The 22,427-nt window shown below is 40.3% G+C and overlaps 3 protein-coding genes across 5 annotated transcripts in view; 2 read left to right on the top strand and 1 right to left on the bottom strand.

Annotated features, from left to right (window-relative positions):
* Positions 1 to 21: 21 nt before the first annotated feature.
* On the top strand, positions 22 to 9,981 carry tdrd1 (tudor domain containing 1). Its single transcript, XM_026315488.1, has 25 exons — positions 22 to 178; positions 369 to 385; positions 501 to 561; positions 883 to 997; positions 1,163 to 1,226; positions 1,343 to 1,423; positions 1,511 to 1,690; positions 1,810 to 1,953; positions 2,195 to 2,360; positions 2,474 to 2,557; positions 2,967 to 3,143; positions 3,287 to 3,394; positions 3,704 to 3,874; positions 4,320 to 4,580; positions 4,697 to 4,828; positions 5,926 to 6,033; positions 6,246 to 6,413; positions 6,675 to 7,025; positions 7,108 to 7,224; positions 7,324 to 7,452; positions 8,418 to 8,585; positions 8,711 to 9,127; positions 9,314 to 9,379; positions 9,494 to 9,534; positions 9,694 to 9,981. Exons 1-25 carry the CDS (start codon positions 22 to 24, stop codon positions 9,760 to 9,762), a joined length of 3,552 nt encoding a protein of 1,183 aa, XP_026171273.1. The 3' UTR covers positions 9,763 to 9,981.
* A 359-nt stretch (positions 9,982 to 10,340) lies between these two features.
* Positions 10,341 to 21,771, top strand: vwa2 (von Willebrand factor A domain containing 2). Of its 2 annotated transcripts, none has more exons than XM_026315496.2 (14): positions 10,341 to 10,453; positions 12,430 to 12,493; positions 14,775 to 14,849; positions 15,735 to 15,868; positions 15,951 to 16,060; positions 17,414 to 17,611; positions 17,718 to 17,851; positions 18,087 to 18,216; positions 18,618 to 18,673; positions 18,797 to 18,904; positions 18,992 to 19,573; positions 19,903 to 20,454; positions 20,570 to 20,692; positions 20,845 to 21,771. In XM_026315496.2, the coding sequence occupies exons 1-14, from the start codon at positions 10,451 to 10,453 to the stop codon at positions 20,973 to 20,975; spliced, it is 2,400 nt and encodes a 799-aa protein (XP_026171281.1). In that variant the 5' UTR covers positions 10,341 to 10,450; the 3' UTR covers positions 20,976 to 21,771. The 2 variants fall into 2 exon arrangements, with proteins under 2 accessions (XP_026171281.1, XP_026171280.1); XM_026315495.2 differs by having other exon boundaries at positions 20,567 to 20,692.
* Positions 21,764 to 22,427, bottom strand: part of afap1l2 (actin filament associated protein 1-like 2) — a 32,317-nt gene continuing 31,653 nt past the window's right edge. For both annotated transcript variants that reach the window (XM_026315493.1, XM_026315494.2), the window contains one exon: positions 21,764 to 22,328. In XM_026315493.1, the coding sequence (XP_026171278.1) occupies positions 22,302 to 22,328 (27 nt within the window). In that variant the 3' untranslated portion in view covers positions 21,764 to 22,301. The remainder of the gene's footprint in view (positions 22,329 to 22,427) is intronic.

Here is a 22,427-nt window from a genome sequence, read left to right as displayed (position 1 = left end):
GAGACGTTGACAGCTGCCGCCATGAACCGCGCATTTGCTCCAAACCTGGTTCGGCCTAACCAGCCCTTGAGAAAACCATCATCAAGCCCTTTGCCTCTTTCTACCACATCTCCTCTTCCGAGGCATCTCATGCCCGGTGCAACAGCCATGTGCCCCCCATCGGACGCCATTGGACAAGGTACTTTAACGGCGTCGACAACGCCATCTTATGACAAGCATACCTGTTTGCCATACCCTTTGTTTTTCTCGTTTCTACTCCGTTGTACTGATGCTAATTTCAAAACAGCAATAAAATATTCATAGCGTTATTTTTTTACTTAAAGATCGGATCTTATATTTAAACAGATATGTCGTTTTCTGTTTTGCAGGTCCTATTCAGTCAACAGTGAGTGTCAAAATTGCAGTTCATCTTAATTCAGTGTGGCCTAAAAAAATTAAAGCCTCTTTCTTAGTATAGATGTTTTCTTTCTTAGTGCAGGTGTTTTTTTTTTCCTTCACAGGTGTTGGGATCCACGCCACCAGTACTGGTTGCATATTTCTGCAACTTCTGTGGACAGCAAGGTAATAACAAAACTCAAAGAGGTATGTTCTGCAGCCATGTTACTATGAAGAGCCAACGGTATATGTTTTCTTTGTTCATTAGCTGAATTTAGTTTTTAATATGGTCTAGATCTGTGGATCAGTGGGTACCCCATAAATGTCTTTTAGAACATTTCCGCTGTTCATTTAAGAAAAGTGACTGTATTAAGTGATACCATGTACCTGTATGTATTGTGTACTGGTTTTAAAATATACACTGACACATCTGATGCAACACATTTTGTCACTTTGCAGTTTGTTGACATTTCAGTTAAGTGTAGGACATTGGTATTTCATTTACAGGGAATTTTCGATGCAAGCGCTGCAAGAAGGCATCTTACTGCTCTGTATTGTGTCAGACACAAGACTGGAAGACCCACAGAGGCATGTGCAAAGCCACTGATCCAGAACCTGCAAAGTAAGCTGGGATAACTGAGTGCTAGTGACTGTCAGCTGTTCCCATTTTTAAAAACAAACAATTATTAGTTTGTACTACACTAGCAAAGAGTAGAATCAGTAATAATGTCCAATAAACCAAATGTGCTATTGCACTGTAATGTTGCTTCTTTCTCTTAATATAAAGAGAGAAACCAAAAGGAACAGATTCACCAGTGATAGGAGACAATGCTGGACTGGTGGAGGTAATTGCAATGCTTTGTTGAGCTTAAAATGCAAGTAAAAATTTCAAGCTCTGCACTTGATGATTTGATATAATGTGCAAAAGAGCAGTGGTCTTACTCTTTGTTTTATGTGTTTTTTGAAGCATGGTGATACATCCAGCCTACACAGAGTCTATTTGAAGGACTTGCACATGATTAAAATTACTGAGGGAGCTGACATCCAGGTACCATATACCCAGTATGTCTTAACTGTAAAGACTAAATTAGGTATCAAATACCAAAATGAAATATGTTACAATTGTATTTTTCAGGCATCTGTTGTAGAGTTTTACAGTCCTGGCAGGTTTTTCCTCCTTGCTCAAAGTCCTGAGCTGCTGAAAACTATGCAAAGCATTACCACAGAGCTTCAGAAAACATGCAGCTGCTCCTCAGTGATGACATATGTACCTTGTGTTGGGGAGGTTTGCGGAGTACAGTTCTCCACTGATCTGGTGAGCAGAGGCCTTCTCAAAGAATATGGAAAGGAAAAACATTTTAGTATGTACAGTATATTTGTCTTTGACTGTCACTTCTATTTTCCTTTTTTTTTTTTTTTCTTTTTTTTTTGAAGAACTGGTACCGAGGCCTGGTCCAGACTTTGGCTCCTGACCAGAAGATTGCCAATATCCTTTACATTGACTTTGGAAATGAAGAGAATGTCCCTGTGGACAGGGTCAGGCCACTGCCCGCTAATATCAAGCCGTTTTGTCCTTGTGTGAGCGAATATTAACACCATTCAAAATAATTTTTTTTTTTTTTAGTGTTCAATGTGGCAGAGATTGGTATCAAAATGTATTTTTATTGTGTGCGTATTAGTGCACTAATACAAATAATGCACCCATCATGTCATTACTTTCCATAATATGCAATCACTCTTTAAATAAAATTCACTAGAATTGTTTGAAGCATCTTACTGCTGTCATGATGATGCTAGCTCTTGAATTTGTTAATTTCAGGCAATGGAGTGCCGTATCGCTGGGGTCGTACCAGTGGCTGGCAAGTGGTCGGGCGAGTGCTGCATAGCAGTGAGACAACTGTTGGCCCATAAGACAATGACTGTAAGGGTTGTGGAATCAGTAGGGAATGGTCACCTTCATGTTGTAGATATCTTGCTGTCAATAGGTAGGTTTGAAAGGCTGAGCAATATGCCCTGTTTATGATAAATAAGTAATCTCATGGGGACAAACATGTTTGTCTAAGTTCCAAGTCAGTGACTTTCTACCTATTTCTTTCAGGGAAGCATTTGAGCACATTTCTCCTTGAGCACGGTTATGCAGCAAAGGAAATTGTCAATGCAACACCGACTGAACAAGAAATAAGTAAGCTAGCTTTATATTTATTTGCCCACCCAGTCTCAAATCTACACAGCAGGGCTGTGACATAAGGGTCCGAACTGGGGAGAATCACTAGACATCACTGCGAAGTTTAATAGTAATAGATGTAATATATGTAGGTGCAGAAATGTTTTATATCATGACATTTCTAACACAAAATATACTGATGCCATGTACAAGCACAGGTGGTAGAATACATTTGAATTTTCCTTCAGGGATCAATAAAGTTTTTATCACTTTATCTAGAGTGGTGCAAGCTGTCTTTATTCTTAATACTTTGGGATTTTTTGAATGCTGATATTGAACTAACCATTTTACATTGCTGTTTTTCTTTTTATAATTAGCAGTATCGTGATTTTTGAAAGATTTTCAGTATCTCTTTGAATTTGCTTAGATGCCATGATGTGTGCATCTTTGGAAAACTTCAGGCGTCTGTCCAACGGAAAGGATAGCAACACGTGGGCTCAGCCACCGGAGCCACTGACACAGGCTGTGGGTGACTCTTTCTCTGTTGTGATCACTCATTTCCAGTCACCGGATGAAATTGTTGTGCAGAAGGTAGAGAATGCTGGTAAGTAACAGTTGTTCTGGTGCACTGAACTTTAAATCTCTGGACTTTGACATGAATCTTGATCTTGGCTGATGTTAATAAGCAGAAAGGATGCATGGGGAGAAGTCAGTGATTTACTAATCCTGAGAGCCTATGATCAACAGGACTGATTCAGGAGTTGCAGCTAAAGCTGAGAGAGCAGTGCTGTCAGTTACCAGCCCCTCCAAATTTCAGACCAGCACCTGGAACTGTTTGCTGTGCCCAATTCTCAGGTACAGGATATGTGAACCCTTACCTTATTTCAGCATTGGCCACTGTTTTACTTACTACTAAAGAAATAGTGGCAGTATTGGGGCTGAGCAAGTCAATTTTAAACTGTTAATATTTCAGATTTATATTGGCAAGATTACTGTATTTCCTTAAATGTTTCTTTTTATGATTTGAAAATGCATTGAGGCTAAAAGGTGTTTGTATTTCATATTTGAGAATGTGTAAAATATGTTTAGCTCTCAGCCATAATGTAAAAATAGTTGTTCTGCTAAACTGTTTTGTGAACCTAAGCTCTGACTTCTTTCTTCCAGAGGATAAGCAGTGGTACAGGGCTAAAGTTCTGGCTTATTCATCAGAGGAACGTGTCTGTGTTGGCTATCTGGATTTTGGCAACTCTGAGGAGGTGGAGTTAGGCCACTTGCGACCCATCAGCACTTCTCTACTGGATCCTCCCATGCAGGCTATGCGTTGTGGTTTAGCAGGTAGCATTTCCTCTGCGCAGCATCAAATCTTGAGTGGTTAGAATTTTATCAAAGTAAATTTAAACCATTGTTACTCAATCTTTGAAGAAAGAAATGATCTTAAATCCCCCGTTACCTTACCTTTAGCTAATAATGTTATTACCGTATTTCCTTGCTTTCATTCTTTTAGCATTGAGCTCCTTCTGTATTAATGTCTGAAAAATCTTTTTAAAATGTATTTTGTGTGAATAAATCATCTCCTAATGCCCCTAAAATGATTTAAAATTTCAGATAGCATTATACAAATATATGCTAATGTGTTGGTTTTGCAAAAAAAAAGAAACAAAGTCTTTTTTTTTTTTTTTCCTTAATGTATTAATTTAAATCAAAATGTAATCTTCAAGGCTATTTTTTAAAAAGATGTTAGAAACCCACTTAGCCATATTTCTTCTGGGATCTTTTTCAGGGGTACAGCCAATTGGGGAGAGCTGGTCAGAGGACTGCCTGCTGGTCCTGCAGCGAAGAGTGTCTAACCGAATACTGCGTGTTGAAATCCAGGGAGCTTATGAGGGCAAAGCCTTGGTGGCCATGATTGATGAGGCCAGTGACCCTCAGGCCAATATAGCTGAGCTGCTGATCTCTGCTGGTTACGCTGCACCTGTTCCCGTTCATACCATTAGTGACCAGCAGGTTAACCAGATGACAACTGCTGCTGCACAGCCACTTGGTGGGAAGTGTCTGAAATTCATTTAAATCCATCGGTTTTCATGACATGCCTGTAAAGACCAATGTGTAATTATGCCTGTATATGATACGTTTTAGGTATTCAAATATGTTCTTCAGTACCTGATCCAGTCAAGGAGCCTCTGTTGTGGTCTTGTACTGAGCTTTCCTGTGATGGCCAGACAGTTGTGCTGCTAGCCAGTGTCATAGAGAATCCAGGAGAGTTTTACTGCCGTGTCGACAATGCTACAGGTATTGTTGTAACTTCAACCCTAATGACCTTTTTTTTTTGGTGTTGACGACAAATGAGTATTAGTGTTGGTCGATAATGATTGTCATTAAAAGAATTTGTCTTAGTAAAATTTTTTACCATTATAGTTTGGAGGATGTTAGTCTGTCCAAAAAGTAAATTTAAATATCCAAGAAGTATTCAGACCCCATCACCTTTTTTCAATTTTGTTATGTTGCAGCCTGATACAATTGTTTAAATTATTTTTTTCCCTCTTTAATATACACTCACTACCACATAATGACAAACTGAAAACTGAATATTAGGAATGCCTGAAAATTTATTAAAAAGGAGAAACTCAAATATCACACAGGTTTTTGACAGGGTTCAACCCAGGGCTCTGGCTGGGCCACTGTAGGACATTGTGTGTCCCTAAGCCACTCCTGTGTTTTCTTGGCTCTGTTTATAGGGTCAATTTGTTCATTCTCCACACAGGATCTCTGGAGCTTAGTCAGAGTGACCATCAAGTTCTTGGTCACCTCTCCCAAGATTGCTGTTTGGCAAACTTCTACTGTGCTCCTGGGAACCTTCACCAGAATTTTTGTTTGTAGCCTTCCCCAACTCTGTGCCTTGCAACCATCCTGTCTCTGAGCTCTGCAGGCAGTTCCTTTGATCTCATGGCTTGTTTTTTGCTCTGATATGCATTACCAGCTGTGAGGCCTTCTACAGAGAGGTGTGTGACTTTCCAAATCATGTCCAATTAATTTAATTTACCACAGGTGGAGTCCAACCAAGGTGTAGAAATCTCAGCAACGATCAAGAGAAATGGGAGACACCTGAGCTAATGTTCAAGTATTATTGCAAAGGGTCTGAATACTTATGTAAATGTGATCTTTCAGTTTTTCCTTTAACAAATATGCAAACATTCCTAAAATTCTGTTTTCTCTGTCATTATGTGGCACCAAGTGTAGATTGAGGAAAAAAATAGAATTTAAACAATTGTAGTATCTAGCTGCAATATAACAATAATACTTTCTGAATGCACTGTGCTCCTCAATTGTTCATTAGCTTAAGTAACTGGAGCAGTTTATTTCATATATTTGAGTGTCTGCTTTTTCAGACCATCAGCAGCTGATAGATCTAAGGACTGAACTGAAGCAGCATTGTGAGACAGACGTGTCACCTTTTGAGCCCAAAGTGGGAGAGCCCTGTTGTGCCGTGTTTCCTGGTGAGAGAACGTGTTGCTATATGTGACACACATTCAGTTCACTAGACAGTTAAAACATGAAAATTACACTTTTATGAAAAACCTAAAACCTGCAAAATAAAAGTATAGTATAAAAAGTAAAGTCATGAATAATGATCAGAATAACTTTTTTTTTCTGCTATTATTTTTTTTGGTGGCTTTAGTTGTACATAATGTGACTTTTGCTCCCCCAGGTGATGGAGCATGGTATAGGGCTATGGTGAAAGGGTTGTCTGATACCCAGGTTTCTGTGAACTTTGTGGACTATGGATACACCATGAATGTGGAAAAGAGCCACCTTAGATCTATTACATCCAGACTACTGGCTCTACCTTTCCAGGCAGTTTGCTGCTGGCTTACAGGTAGTGTGTGTGAGAAGGAATATGAGGATTTCCTCCATGGAAATATAAATTAAAAGTTGTTTTTGTTTTAGCAGCCAAAAAATATCACACAATTCTTTATATTATTGGATTTAGCATATCAAAATATGGCTTTATATTAAATATATACATATGAGGATGAGAAATGAAAACAGGATTTTTTTTCTTTCTTTTTTTTTTTTAAATTTAGTCAAGTGAATATTGTTACGACATTGAGCACATCTAACGTATGTTTGGGTTCAGGTGTGGAGCCCCTGGGTTCAGAGTGGAGCAGTGAAGCCCTGCTCTGGTTCCAGACTTTGGTGGAGGGTGAGCAGCTCTCTGCACGAGTCCTTTCGGTCACTGATCAGGGCTATGGTGTGGAGCTGGAGAGCAGGGGGCAGGATGTGGCAGCTGCCCTGATTTCTGAACAACTAGCTAAAATTCCTGGAGACAGTCTTGAAAAAAGTCAAATTACCACAGAGTCTGCAGAAAGAGACCAACAGGGTGTGAAGGAAAATGAGCACAGCCTAATACATTCACAAGCCTCCAACCAGACTGGAGTCATTGTCAAAGAGATTCCAACTGAAAGGCTGGCTGCAGTACCATCAGAAGGTCAGCTGGAGTGTTGATGTCTTCACCATGAAATGCAGCAATTGGTTATTTTAGAAGCCTAATTGAAATGTACTCGTTTCAGTCCCTTCTTTCCCAGTCGACTGGAAGACAGTGGAACTTCCTCTCAACAAGACCTTTCAACCCTATATAGCAGCTGTCACAAGTCCTTCACTCTTCTATGTGTTTGTTCCCAGTCAGGGTCAGAACATTAATTTATGTCTTTGTCTGCCATAAAGATGCACAAATGATGAAAATATGACGCTCCCACCTGTTGTAGTTACCATGTGTTTTTGTGCAGTGGTCCAACAGAAGCTTCAGGAGGTGATGATGCAGGTGGCAGACTACTGCACCAACAACCAGGCCTCTTTATCCACTGCTGTCCTGAGCAGACCAGCTTCTGGGGCTGCATGCTGTGCCCAGTTTTCTGGTGAACATTTTTATTAACTTTTTTATCATGAAATACACACCAAAAGTACAGATATTAATTTTAATTTCTGCTTTTTCTGTCAGTGTGACAGAAAATAAAATGCCCTAGACATGAATTGATTCAGTGAGCCTAGTGCAATATGTCATTTTCACAGCCCCTTGAAGCCACCAGGTATCAGGCAGGTAAATCATGAGTTATCAAGTGAATAGTATTCACCCCATTTTGATAGTAAGCAATGTTTTCATAAAAGATACAGCAGTCTAAAAAAAAAGTAATTTATACAACTTAAAGTCTAGACATGTATAATAGCTGTCAGTGTTGATGTTGAAACATCATATTGAGATACCTAGACTCTTAGCATTTTTTGTTTAGTGCCAAAACTGTAATAATGTTTGATCTAATTTATTTGGCAAAATCTGTTAAGTCTTCAAGGTAGATTAGTTTCCACATCACATAGTGGTTTTAGGAAATTGTGTCCAACAGATAACTATTGCACAGGCAGCACCATCACAACTTAATGATTACAGCAACGAGATCCTAAGAGGACAGACCACCTGATGCATCACTGAACAATTCCAATAACAGGCTCGAAGTCTGTCCCTATGAATTTCTTCTCTCATTCTCCCATCCAGTTTTATGTTTGTTTTCTGACTGTAGTGAGACCCCACCTGCAATTGCTGCCCTTGCAGACCCAAGCTGTGTAATTTGGTGTCTGCCACTTGATATAATTACACGGCCTGCATGCAGCAGAGCAGAGTGCTGGTTCTTCTTTAAACACAGTATACTGCTCAGATAACAACCAGGTCTGTTTTAATGGAGTTTTAGATGGTAAAGGATCAGCAATTTTAAGGGGTAGCTGTGTAGGCAGAATCACCTTTAGTCACCTCTTAAAAGGTGCATTCATGACTTTCGACCATCTGTATGAATAATCAGCAAATACTAAAACATTTCTCTCCATTCCACAGCGGACAATAATTGGTACCGTGCAGTGGTCCTGCAAGTCAGCGAGAGTGAGATCAGTGTCATCTATGCAGATTATGGCAACACTGAAAAAGTGCCTTTCTCCCGAATCTTGCCCATCCCCATGCACCTGCTGCAGCTCCCGTTTCACATAATTCGCTGCACCCTCAGTGGTAATGTATTAGGGCTATTGCTGAAATGTGTTTCAAACAGGACCACGAGTGCCATTTTCAATTGCTCTGGGCAGCAGCATTTTACTCTCTTACACATCCCTCTGCCCTCTCACCTTCATTTGTAGGTAAGGAACACTTTCCTGCAGAGTGGCCAGAGGAAGTGCAGCAGATGTTTCAAACTGTCCTGTTAAATGGCGTACTTGCCACTGTCCAGTCCTTCGATGGTTCTGCTAATGTACTCTCACTCACTCTGCCCATTGAGAGAGGCGGGGGACACCTCACTACCATGATCTTGGATGCACTGCAGTTCCAGACCAAGAGTGAAGCTTGCCCTTCCACCCCGCAGAGGGCTGACCAAACTGGCAACCGTACACCTGCTGCCAGCTCTGCAGCTGCAGCCGACTGCCTCCAATCCAGACTGATACCTGAAACCCAAAAGGGAAAGGAAGATACAACAGCTACTAGCAGCCTAACCACAGCCCCAGAGCCAACACCCCAGACTCCAAAACAAAATAAAAATACTTCTGCATTTTCAGGCAGTGGTGGGTTAATTTTTCTTCGTTTTAATGTAGTTGCTGGTCTTTACTAAAATATGCTAAAATGTTTTAAAGAACTGAAACTAATTGCTTTAATCATTGATTTCTTTTGATTAATCAGTAAATGTTGAGAGAGAAATGTAGGATATTTTGTAAATTATGTTCTGAAGCAGCAGCTGTAATGTTTTTCAGAGGATCCAGTGAGGAATGTCACTGAACAAATAGAGCCACTACCCCTTAAAAATACAAAGACTAATGGTATGTAAGCTTTAAAATAAAACCAGAAGCTCTCTAAACTCATGTGTTTTGAAGTTTTACTGGACTTCAGGCTTTGTTGTTACGACTCATTTTAACTGACAGTTTCAATCCCAGATCAGACCTCCAGCTGCTGCTGCCTGAGCCTGAAGACTAAGGTTAGAGCTGCTCTCATCTTTGAACTTGCCACATTTTTACTCAGCATGCTTTAGTGTGTACAGCTAGGTGTCATCTTGTACATAGATTGTCTGCCTCGTTGACAAATGAAGAAGTGCAAATGGACATGGCTGTAATGTGATTTTTCTCTTGCCTTTCAGATTGACCACCTGGAGCAGCTGATGCAGCTGCAGCTTTCTCTTATCAAGCAGTTAGTGAAACAGACATAAGATTTACCAAGTCACCTCACTTTGTCAACCTGTTGAAATCAGGTTTGTTGTTTCCAGACCATGTTTCTTAAAGAACAAAACAAGTTAACATCTGCTGTCTATAGACTGTGGATTAGAGTTTTTTTTCTCCCTCACTTTCGTTTTTATATTGTGATTATTTTCATTTCCATTTTAATATTTTGGATTTGCCTGTTACAAGTTGTTTGTCAGGTTATCTGCTGTGGCGCATGTGCATTTGTTCAGTCTTAATCACCTTTCCAGGTCGGGTGTGTGTCTGGTTGATTTATGTTTGACGCCTGTTTTCGTTTTGTGGAAAAAAAAAAAAAAAAGACAAAATGAATGGAGTAATGTGTTTTTGTCTTGTCCTGAGTTTCTTCAGCTCTCACACACAGACTTCAGTGAAATCTTAACGTTATGCCTCCAGGTTCATATCTCTTTAGGCGTCTGGAAGTTTCTCATTTGCGAGCGAGCAGCAGTAGGAAACGTTCTTAATATATGTGTCCGTACTTGATCTGTGCGGGATGAGAGGACATTAGACGCTACCGGTGCAGGTACACCGGGGGTGGGCATGGCGAGTAGGTGGGGTTGCTGCGCTCCCTGTGTCCGGAGAAGAAAATCAGTGTCAGAGCAGTGCGGAAACCAACCGTGTGGAGAGACGCACCAAAGATCAACGGATGTTGGCGATAACATGGTGAGTTTTTGTTGGAGCAGGAGGAAAAGCTGCAGTGGGTTTAGTTTGGTGTCGGCGGTGGAACTTAAGTGTGTCAACATGTCCAGACTTTGGATGTGCAAGACGCTGTAGGTATTTATGAGTGTGTCAGCTGAGGGGTGGAAAACGCACAATGTATAATTTTTGCGATCCAAAACCCAACCAGGTATGAAGTACTTCACATTGCGGTATCAGACGGTGACGCAGTAACATTAGAACATGTATCCACATTAATCAGCGTAATGTGTAATAGAAAACTGGACATCTAACAGGACTGCTCTTTAAGGTACTGACCTTATTTCCATCTACCTGCTTAGAGCGACGATCCTCAGTTTGGAGTATTTCTCAGCGACTGTTGCATGTGACGCTCGGAACATCTGGCTCCACCTGAACCATACCTTGACCTTTAACGCATTAAGCGTGACCAGATGTTGGTCGCTAACGGAACTAAAGCTACAGTTAAAATCAACATGTTTAAATGACAGATTTGGACAGATGTTTTCATCCTGAACTGTCTGAGCAGGTTAACTGTTGTAAGGACCTGTGTTGGTGCGTTAGCGTTTGCACATTAGTCTCCGTGAGTTTGTCTTCTCTCCGTGTATTTATGTCACGGGGGACTGGAGCTGTACGTCCCCTCTTAATCAAGCACGTTTTGAATTGTAGTTCTGACTTTTAATCAGAGCCTTGTTTTCACCTGGAATAATCTGAACCTTTAGTGTGTTTCTGGTCAGGGGATGTTTTTTTTTTTCATGTGCTCTATTGTAATTACAGAGTTGAGGCACTTTCCAACATGCCAACTACTTCAAAACCACTTGGAGGTCCATGACTGGCATCCTAAAATATTTAACCTTATATATCAGGCTAACAATTTAACAATGCCATATTATTTTTTTGCCTGTGAGCAAGATGGAAACATACTGCAGAACAATGCAGAGCTTTGGGGTTTTTTTTAAGTTTTAGCTGGAACCAAAGTTCCAGTGGAGACAGAGCAGAGGTGTTCACTGACAGGCAGAAAGTGAGGAAGACAGAAAATTGAGGAGTAGAGGAAGCCAGAAGAATGCTTGTGAAGCAGCAGCCAACTCTGAGACAGGTGTGTGCACTGCACTTGTGTGTATGTGTGCATTTATATCTAGACATGCATGACTTAAACCGCTAAGTGTGTGTGTGTTGCACACATTCAAAGTGGCACCATCCTGCACACAATTCTGTCTCTGTCTCAGAAACACACACAGCCTTACAGCCTTACCTGTAAGGAGGGTTTCTCTGGCAGGTCCGTCCTCTATCCCACTCACACATGCACACACACACACGTAAGCCATTATGGCAAAGCTTAAGGGCAATCTCTTCTTTTTGTGTGTCCAATGATATACATACAAGACACACTGTACACAGAAGCAGAGGTGAAATTTATAGGACTGTTTGGTTGCATTATAGAGCTATATCTATTTGGTACAAATCCATTTGTGTGTTTTGTCAATAAATCGTAACAGGTCTTTAGTGTTTTTCTTATATTTTCTGTGTTGTAGTACATAAAAAACTTTTAAGCAGATGTTCTCATTTTTTCACAATCCCAGTTCCCAGGTAATAATCACACCACATATCAAGCACATACTCTCAAATGCATATGTTTCCATGGGATCCCACATCACATATATATCAACATCATCTTAATGTTCTTTGGTGAATTTAGCTGAAACACTGCAGGAACATCTTTCTTCATTGACAGCCTGTAAAGGCTACTCAACACACTTCACTTCTCCTCCGTCCATTTAGCTGATCGCTGCACTGATGCCATGACCTCGCAAAATGAAGGTTGCAAGCACGTACAGCTTCATTTGAAAGGGCCATAACATGGGAAACCTAAGGCGTGCACACTTCTCCCTCATGTTTTACCATATATAGTACACATACCCTGTGTTTCATAGTTGCTAAGCGTTCACCTTTGTTTATCATTCCAGGTGTCTCGAGTCATGCTCCCTGATATCCATCTCTCTCTCCTCTCCACACTGCTGTTTCTTCAAGGTCGGTTGATTCTTTTTATCACTGTTTTGCTTTCAGTTTCAATTGGAGAGTGTTTTCTGTGATCTATGATATTTAGAGCCTTTAGATCAAGGGTTAGGTTATGTTGAAAAACTGCTTTGGAATCCACCCACATCCAAACGTTTGGTCATAGAAATTAATTTAGAGAATGTTCACAAACAGTTTTTGTAACTATATGCTGACGTTTGAGCTTTGAGGCGAACTTTGACTTATAGAAATACTTGGAGTTAAATTGATACTACTCTCATGTCTGAACATTAATGTGATTTCCTGCCTTCTGTGCTTAAATCTGTATGTTTTCAGGCAAGTTAAATTTTGCATCACTTTTATAGCATATTGTCAGTAATTCTCTTGGACCTGAAAGCATCGGTATTTGCCTGGAGGGAACAGGCAGGCCTTGTGGGGCAATATAATCTTTGAGTTGTTTTCAACAATGACAGCTTTAGCACCATCACAAGTATTTATTACAAGCCATTTTAAGACTTTGAACTTAAGCAAACCACCAGTTTCACTTGGTCATAACGCCCACCTTTCCACCTGTACTGACAAAGCAGATAACATGTTGCAGCGCTTCAGCGGCTAGATATCAGTGTAATCCAGCCTGTCAAATTAAAAGCTGGTCATAGTTTTTATCTCTGATTTCAAGGGGCTCATTCTTTTTGTCTCCCAGACTGTGGTGCGATTAATGCCAGTTGGATGTTAACTCCACGGCCTGAGAAACCTTGCATATAATTTTCCCTGCTCTGTTTTCATTCACACACATTAAAGATCCACAGTAGTTTTGCTAGAGGCACTTGTATGAACAGACAGACTTTTTGTTCAGTGCAGTGGGGCCCCACTGGCCATGGAGAAAGCTTCTTGCCAAGACCCTAAACTTTCACTGTCAGGTGGACTTTAGGTCGGGAACGACGCTGGAATTAGGCGCAGATGAGAGGGCCAGGATTGTGGAGAGGTCAGAGCGTATGCCTCTGGGTTGCAGGTGGTGCTTTTACTTTAATAATTAGTGTTGTTGTTTTTTTTTACACTTGAATGTTTCCTGACCTCATAAAGTTTGCCCTTTCCCTCTTATAGACTGATGATGGAAGGCTTTTTTTATAAAATCTAAGTTGTCATGGGATGATTTCAAATTTTAATAATAGTTTAATAAAATATATTTTTTTCTTTGTACAATGAAAATTGTTAATAGTATAACACATGAACCACTAATCTCCAAATGTTGCTGTTAAAAGTAACGTAACAACTGTAAGTACAGTAACATAGTTTTCATTTTCAATCTTTAGAATTTCTTCTAATCTTTTGGTGTCATTAAGGTCGTTTCTGTTGCTGATGGGTTACAGTTACACTGTTTTCCTCAAATATTATCATCTGGCTCTAAATCAAAATGAGGTGGGTGAAGCATTACAGCAATCTTGACAGGGACAAAATGACAATCTCTTTTTGTATTCTGAGGGAAGAGGACTCTTTTCATTGTGAATATGCATGTTTGTAAAAATCACTCAAGCATCGTCTGAGTGCTGAACAATGCCTCTGTGACAAGTTGAGGTTACCAGGGAACAACCAGGCATGTTCACATGGGTTTTTCAAGAGGAAGTCACATGTCCCTCTCTCCTCTATTTATGGTACGTGGGCCTGAGTGGATCAAAATCCTTTCTGTGAATAGAGCGAAATAATGGTTTTCTTCACTTGTCTACTCACATTAACTTTGAATACTCAATTAATCATTGCAAAAAGGGGTCAAGCGAGAGTGGACTGTGCTGGCTTCTGGGACCACATCCTTTTTATTGTTTAATTTTAAACTAACCTAGTCATGTTTTTGGATTACACTAAATAGAACCAGTCTACATGCAAGACCACGTGTTTCTTAATGTGCTTCTAGTAAATCTTAATGTGCACTTTGTCTGCTTGCACAGAATAACAGAACTGAAAACATTTTGACAAAAGAAAAAAAATATATATATAACTTTGCACTGGAGAAGTTTTCCTGCCCTATCATCCTGTTCAAATGTTAATTATTATTGCTCATTTTAATTTAGAGTAGATGTAGCCTAGACACATTTACAAACCATGGCGTGTTCTTTTTGTATAATACATTTCCTGAAAAACTTAACCTGTCCGTGTGTGTTTTTTTTTTTTTTTTTTTTGTGCATCCCTCAATGAATATGGTTGACTGAATGTCTGAATGTCATATCTTTGCACCATGGTGCATAATAATGTTTACATGTGTGGACATTTGTTTGACCTGCATGTTGTTTGTCTCTTATAGTCCAGCAGGTCACCTCTGTGCAGGAGATCCAGACCAGCTATGAGAACATTGTAAAGATCAAGTCAGCAGGGGAAAGTGAGTATATGGTACCAAAACACGAAACATGACAAAATGTACCACAATATATGGCTCAGTCAAAGGCACTTAATCAAGGATTTTACATTTATAGCCAATGTTGAACAAACATATATGTGAACATGTATAAGTTAAATCCGAAATACCAAACCTAACAAATAAGGAGGAGGTTGAGGTGGTGGAAGAACTATAACAGCAAATGACATTGTATTAAGTGTCAAAATTATAACAGAGAGACGTGTCAGGTTATAATGGATGTTCTTACATGGAATATACTGAATGTTAATAGCCAGCTAATGTCTGCAAAACTCACAGAAATGTCTAAATGGTATAGTGACAGAATGTGCTGGCTTTGATGTAGACGATGTTGTATAAATATTGTAAAGTGTAATTCAGTTAATTTCCAGTAAATCAATAATTAATAATGAGGATCAGGGACATTAAATGAATCCTTTGCAGTGATGCGTGGGTGGATGTCCCCGTTTGAATGTTCACACAAACCATGTAATTGACCGACAGACAAACAACACACTCTCCATGTCTATGATGGCTCTTTGCATGATCAACTGCACCTTCTAACCAGCAGCAATTATTGATGCCACAAGCAAGTACAAGCATGCATGAGAGAGAAAGCTTTTGCTTTGTAATGGTTTCCTGAGTGTGCTCCTAAGAAAACAACCTTGAGCTCTGGCAGCCTGTTTTTCTCTTATCATGTCACGGCATTATTTTCATCTAGCAGAATAATCCCATAAGGCCCATACAACTATATATGAGCTACTTCGCAGGAATGCAGTGAAGACTATGAATGCATTTGGGCATGTGGGTCTATCTTGATATCCAGGATGTTTAACATTTTATTCGGTGTGTGCGTTTTTCCACGGGAAGTGATGCAGTGCTCAGCAGCCATTGATGTCCTTTTCCTCATGGATGGATCTTACAGTGTGGGGAAGGGCAGTTTTGAGAGATCCAAGCACTACGCAATCCAGCTCTGTCAAGCGCTAGATATCAGACCAGACAAGGTTTGTTTTCTTTCTGTTCTTGTCACTCCTTCTCTCCCTCTGTTTCTCGTGTCAGTAATCGTGTGATTGCATCCACATTCAGGTGCGGGTTGGCTTGATTCAGTTTGGTTCCAGTCCTCGGCTGGAGTTTGCCCTGGACTCGTACACCACCAAGCAGGAGCTGAAGAAGCACATAAAAAAAAGTTCTTACAGGTGTGTCCTCTCACCTCACCTTCAATCAGATATTGTTCTGGGATGCAGAAGACTATCACACTGTGATTTTGACATAGTTGTAGGGTGGCACTAGATATTAGTAGTCTGGTTTTCATGCCAATGAAGAAGTATAGAAATTGTAGTTTTTACTTTTGAGTCTGAAACCTGAAAATGTTTTTATGGATCCCTCAAAGCTAGACTGAATTAGTTAGTAATGACAGGAAACAGGGCCCCTTGGTTCTCTGGTTTCTTCTTATGATGCATTTCCTGTTTATTTGATGAGATGTGTATATTCATCATAATGCTATTTCATCATATTTCAACAATGAAATGCTTGGCATCTGCAATATGTTGAGGTATGGGTATCACCCATACCAAGTTTGACACATCTCTGATGTATGCTGTAGGAGGAGGACGTTGAATTCCATTGTGTCAGAAAACACACAAAATCCCAAATATCTCTCTTCCTGTTGACTGTGGCTATAACAATGTACATGCAGAAAATGTTTATACTGGGGAGTTCCATACACCTACCAAGTTTGTTGTGTGTAGCTGAAACTACATGCCAACCACAAGACTCACTGACAAAAGGAGGCACCATGGAGCCACACCCATGGTTTAGACTTTGTCTGTGACTGCTCACTGTGGTGACAGATGTGTGCTGTGGTCAGGCCCTAAATAGCAGTGGCTAATGTCTTTATATGTCTTTGGTGGGTTAAATTTAGTTTAAAAATCGATCCTGCAGTAAAACACACATTTATGCTCACCCAGACGCTAAGTAACACCAACTTAAGATGCAACTTCTCCAGTAAGGTCTGAGTTATATAATCATGTATTTTGGTGCATAAATTTGCATTTCAGGCTCCTTTGTATTTATGCTAAGAAAACAATATAAGTCTATGCAAGGGAAGCAAGATTATTAAATCATGCCTGAAGGCCTGTTTTTGATTTTTTTTGCTCTATTGTCGTGTTGTTTCAGTACTTTCAGCAGAGATACATATTGTTTTCACAGCTTAACAAAGGGACAACAAAGGAAATATGATAGAATGAGACCTCAGTGTATTATTACCGGCCCTATCTTTCTGCAGTTCTGTTCTTGTTGATGTTTTTCACTGTCTAGCAGGAATGACAGAGGCCCATGTACTGGGGGGACTTGCTTTTTTTGGTTAGGTTTTAAATTGGTTCTCTGAACCCTGAGGTGATGAAAACTAGCCAACACTCAATTTCTTTAGTCTAAGACTTTAAAGAGAAATCCAAATAAATATGATTCGTGGCTAACTGATTTTGGCATCTTCCATTTTTCTGATTGTTCTAATAAGATAAAAAACACTATTCTAAAATCTGAACTCCCAGGGGAGGCAGCACGCAGACAGGCCTGGCTCTGAAGTACATTCTGAGAAAGGGTTTTCCAGGTGGTCGTAACTCCTCCTATGTGACCCAGATTGCCATCCTCCTATCAGATGGGAAGTCCCAGGGCAACACAGTGCAGGCGGCTGCACAGCTAAAAGCGACTGGCGTGGTCTTGTTTGCTGTGGGCATTCGCTACCCCAGGTATGTTCGACTGTTGGAAAATAATCATCATTGACCTGAATAATACACATTTTGCCCATGATGCAATTCTCAGGTCATGTCATGTTTATTGTTCTTTGTTCTTCAGGTGGGAAGAGCTACATGCTCTGGCCAGTGAGCCAACAGAGAGCCACGTCTTCTTCGCCGAACATTTCAATGATGCTCTCAATGGCCTCTACACCACACTGTCCACCTTCTCTGTTTGCAATGCCACTCCTGCAGGTTGGTGACCTTACTGGAGGCGATCATGTTTGCTCCAAACTACATGTATGTGCTGCCATATGCATCATCACTTTGTTGTCACTGGGTTTAGTGGATAAAAAGGAGAAAATGAGTTTCTTTCACTGTCTCCCTGTAAAAATCCCTGTTTTCTATTGCTCTCTCCAACTCTTTTCCATTCCCCTCCACTAACTTCTCTCTTTCTAACTGAATTTTAATGCTCCTGTCCTGTTTCCAGGCTGTCAGGTGGAGTCGTTTCCCTGTGAGAGGAAGACACTTGAAACAATGAAAGAGCTACAGGGGAATTTCATGTGCTGGAAAGGCTCCAAGGGGTATTCCCCATACACGTCCGTCTGTCCATACTACAGGTAAGTGTAAATGATAAAAATACATTTGTAGAATATTTAATACGTTTCTCTCATTGCTCTGTTATTCAGAAGGTGGAGAAAATGGGGCAAATGCAACGTGTTAATGTGACATAATAAAAGTGTTAATAAAACAATACTAAGGCAAATTTAAATGGCCTTTCATGAAATTAATTTTACAGAACATTACAACTTTTTCACACTCAGATCCTCTAAGTGTTCTTTATCTAGCATCTTGCTTTTTTTCCCCAGTAAGCTAACTTAAAATTAAGCAGTTTCAGGTACAGCACGGAGTAATAGTACTGCCACAGTAATACAATACCATCAATTTTATCTATATATTAGATTTACTGCAAACTGACCAAACCTGAATATAGTCTTTGTTCCAAATCTGTGTGTTGCAGGTACAACAAGGTTTACAAGAGACACCAGACAGTCTGTCATCGGACCATCTGTCCAGGTAACAAAACTGTTTCATCGCTCTGACTCCTTTTTACTCTGGTTTTAGATGGTGTGGGTTATGTGTGTTTGTTTAGATATGTTTGTGCAGCACACTTTGTCAATAATTCTCTGTTCACTGTAGAGCCATGTGACTCTCAGCCCTGTCTGAATGGTGGAACATGTGTGTCTGATGGTCCAGAGAGCTACCGCTGTGTGTGTCTGCCTGGCTATGGAGGGGATCCACACTGTGGTTTGTCCATTGTCTGTATACTTGCTAATATTTCAGAAACACTTTAATGCCGTGAACAAACTAACACAACCTTCCATTCCCCATCAGCTCCTGCATTATCACTGGACTGCTCCGTGGACTTGCTCTTCCTGTTGGAGGGCTCTGCCTCTCTTACTTTGGAAGGCTTCCTCCACCTCAAATCCTTTTTAAAGCGCTTCCTGCAGACAGTGATTGGGTCTGACAGCCCCAGCAGAGTCGGCCTGGCGGTATTTGGTGGAGAGGCTCGAGTTGAAGCCCAGGTTGGCAAGTTCAAAAGGGACCTGAAGGGTCTTCTGAAGGCCGTGGATGCGCTTCAACCGATAGGTGGCGTTACCCGGACAGGTCACGCAGTTCGCCACATCACACGCCACGGCTTCGTGAGCTCACCGGTCTTTGCTGATGTCACAGATGACCTGCCTCGTGTGGTGGTGCTGCTCACTGCCACCGCTGCTGTTGATGAAGTGGTAGAATCTTCAAAATATGCACGGGACAGAGAGATCTTTCTCATAGGGATGGGACCAGAATTCTTAAAGCAACAACTAAATAATATCACAGGAAATCCCCAGAGGACTCTCACCTACACATCACCTGATTGGTTCAGTGCCAAGATCCCTGAGCTCAAGGCCAAAATCTGCACTGTGGACACACAAGGTAATGAGCAACAAAGCACTTTCACACACATTCAGTGCAGAATGTTGTATAAATAGATACTTGCTGTGTATCTAATACCTAATAAAATATCTAAATTAATGTGAGGATCCAATCGTCCCAAATGTAACTGTAATATCAATTTATAACCATTAATTTTGTGATGTAGAAAAGCTTTAACATCCAAGAAAGACACAAAGTAAACTCAATTTAAAAAAATATTCTTTAAGTTGTAAAACTTTCTTTAAGTTTTCTGTGTCTCTTATCATCATGTTTTGTGTTTGCAATAATAATAATTAAATAACACTCTAATAATTTGGTCTGTTCTCCAGGTTGCCTTGGCCAGGCAGTGGACCTGGTGTTTGCCCTGGATGCCTCAGGTGGTGTTGGCCGTGACAACTTTGCCACACTCCGTGACTTTGTGCGCAGCATCACTGTCCAGTTTGACATCAACCGCGATGTGGCTCAAGTAGCACTTGTGGCCTATGGTCGGAGAGCCTCCACTGTCTTCCACCTGGACGCCCATTCGACTGGTTCTGCTATCCTAAAAGCGGTGGGCGATGTGAACTACATAGGTGGAGTGGCTTCGACAGGTGCAGCTTTACTCCACATCCACTCCAACGTCTTGACAGTGGCCAAAGGGGCACGGCCGGGAGTCAACAAGGCTGTGGTGGTGGTGACGGATGGTTCTGGTGGGGATGATGCTGTTGTGCCAGCACAGAAGATAAGAGACAGTGGAGTTTCCGTATTTGTGGTCGGTATTGGAGATGTACAGAGGGAGAGGCTTCTTCAAATCGCTGGTTCAGAAGAGCACACCATCTCAGTGCCATCTTATGAGGATCTCAAGTACTTTGAGGATGTGCTGGTACAGATGCTATGCTCAGGTGAGAATACAGTAATGAAATGCCTCTGGTTCTGGATCTTTCCAGGGTAAAATATAAGTCAGTCTACTTCACATTATGGTAACAAGCTGTTCTGTGATCGTTTTATTTCTAGCAGAGGTGAAAAAGCCAGTAAACCTGTGTAAGCCCAACCCTTGTATGAATGATGGGACCTGCATCCTGTCAGGAGGGAACTACCGCTGTCAGTGCCAAGGCTACGAAGGAGCACACTGTGAAACAAGTCAGTGACATGAATTACAGTTTTCATTCCTTATTTCTTCACTTTATTTCTTAATTCCTAGCTTTCTGCATTTGCTTTTCCTTATTAAATTATGTCAAAGGTTGTGATGCAATGACAGACTGTTATGACTTATTCTGTTGTTTTGTTTGTAGGGAGCAACAGGCCTCCATCCAGAGGAGATCTCCCACGGTCTGCTAGTCTGATGAAGAAGCGCAGGCAGAAGAAAAGCCACCAGGAGATCCTGCATCTGTACAAACTTCACCGTAGGAGAAATGCTGCCTGACACACGATACACACAAGAACACAAATACTATACAGAAACAAATCACCTGTGGACACTCGTGAACCAAGCATGTTTGCACATGCATGATGGATTAAAGGGAAAAATAATTTCACTGTTACCTTCTGCTGTATCAGTATTTAAACTTGCACTCTTAATTTCAACAAGTGCCTTCAAATTGTATGTACTTACACTGCAGTGTCCAGTATTTTCTTTTTCTTAGATTTTCTTTTTTGTATAATCACCTCAACATTCTTTCCTCTTGACAAACATATTTGGACAAAAATGTTCTTGTGATTTAATGTTATTCAGTTTTCTACAGTAAATATTACATATTAGAGATGTTTTTAGTTCTGACTGGCCAATTGTATTTAAAAAAAATATAAATTTCATTTTTAGTTATCTCATTGATATAAGAGTAAAAAATATGGTTATTTTAACTGCACATTTTACTATCAGATGTTGGCAAAATTAAAAAAACGTACATAGGACAGATTCCATTATACTTTTTTCATTTGTTCAAAAATGTCTATACTTAAATAGTGGAATTAGAACTTGTGCAACAGATAACCTGCTCTAAAATGTTATACTTGAAATGACCAGCTATTTAAATCGATAACTAAAGGGAAATTCAAACCTGACGACATGATATCTGCCATATAAACATCCTCTTGTCAAGGTGAGAAGTGAATGTGTTTGTCCTTTAAACATTTAATGCTGCAGGTTTACTTTGTTTACAGTTGTAACCCATGAGTCCATTTTCAGCAGACAAGCTGCACTGCAAAATGAGGCCTTTTCAAGCCAGTACATTTTTATTTCAATAAAAAGTGCATTTTTAGCTAGCAATACAAGCCAAAAGGCTGAATAATGGTGTATATTTACATCTTGGCTACCAGCATATATGAACCAAGCTGCAGTCTATAGTGTACAGTCTATAGTGTACACAATGACTGATTTAGAAATGGGCTGTCTTTTTCTAAGTAATTTCAGTGGTTTCAAATGTTTGATCTGTTTGCAGGGTTGACACACCCTTTTTATGAATCATTCTTGAGAGCAACTATTAGACTGGCCAAAATAACACTACATCACATTCCATCTCCTAAACAAATACATATGAAGAAAGTCATTAAAACCGAGAAAATCCAGTGGTATTTGAGAAGACTGCTTGTGCCTCTCTCTGATTGGATCTTTATCATTTTGGCAAGGAAGCGATGACGATGGAGGCTCTGGAAAAGGGAGGGTGTGGATTTAAATGTCTTTTAACTGTTTCTGGAAACCATTCAGACGAAGAAGAAGCTCAGTGGAAGGCAGGGAGCACTGAGGGGCCTCCTAGGTGGCGGATTTCTTCTCCCACTCCTATAAATACAGAAAAGGAGCAGAACTGTAATTCATCATATTATATGTTACAAGATCAGTCATTGTTCCCTGATATTAATACGCTGTATATAAAGTCTG

This window comes from Mastacembelus armatus, chromosome 19 (genome assembly GCF_900324485.2).
Source record: "Mastacembelus armatus chromosome 19, fMasArm1.2, whole genome shotgun sequence".
Taxonomy (NCBI): domain Eukaryota; kingdom Metazoa; phylum Chordata; class Actinopteri; order Synbranchiformes; family Mastacembelidae; genus Mastacembelus; species Mastacembelus armatus.
This window is presented reverse-complemented; position numbering and strand designations above follow the sequence as displayed.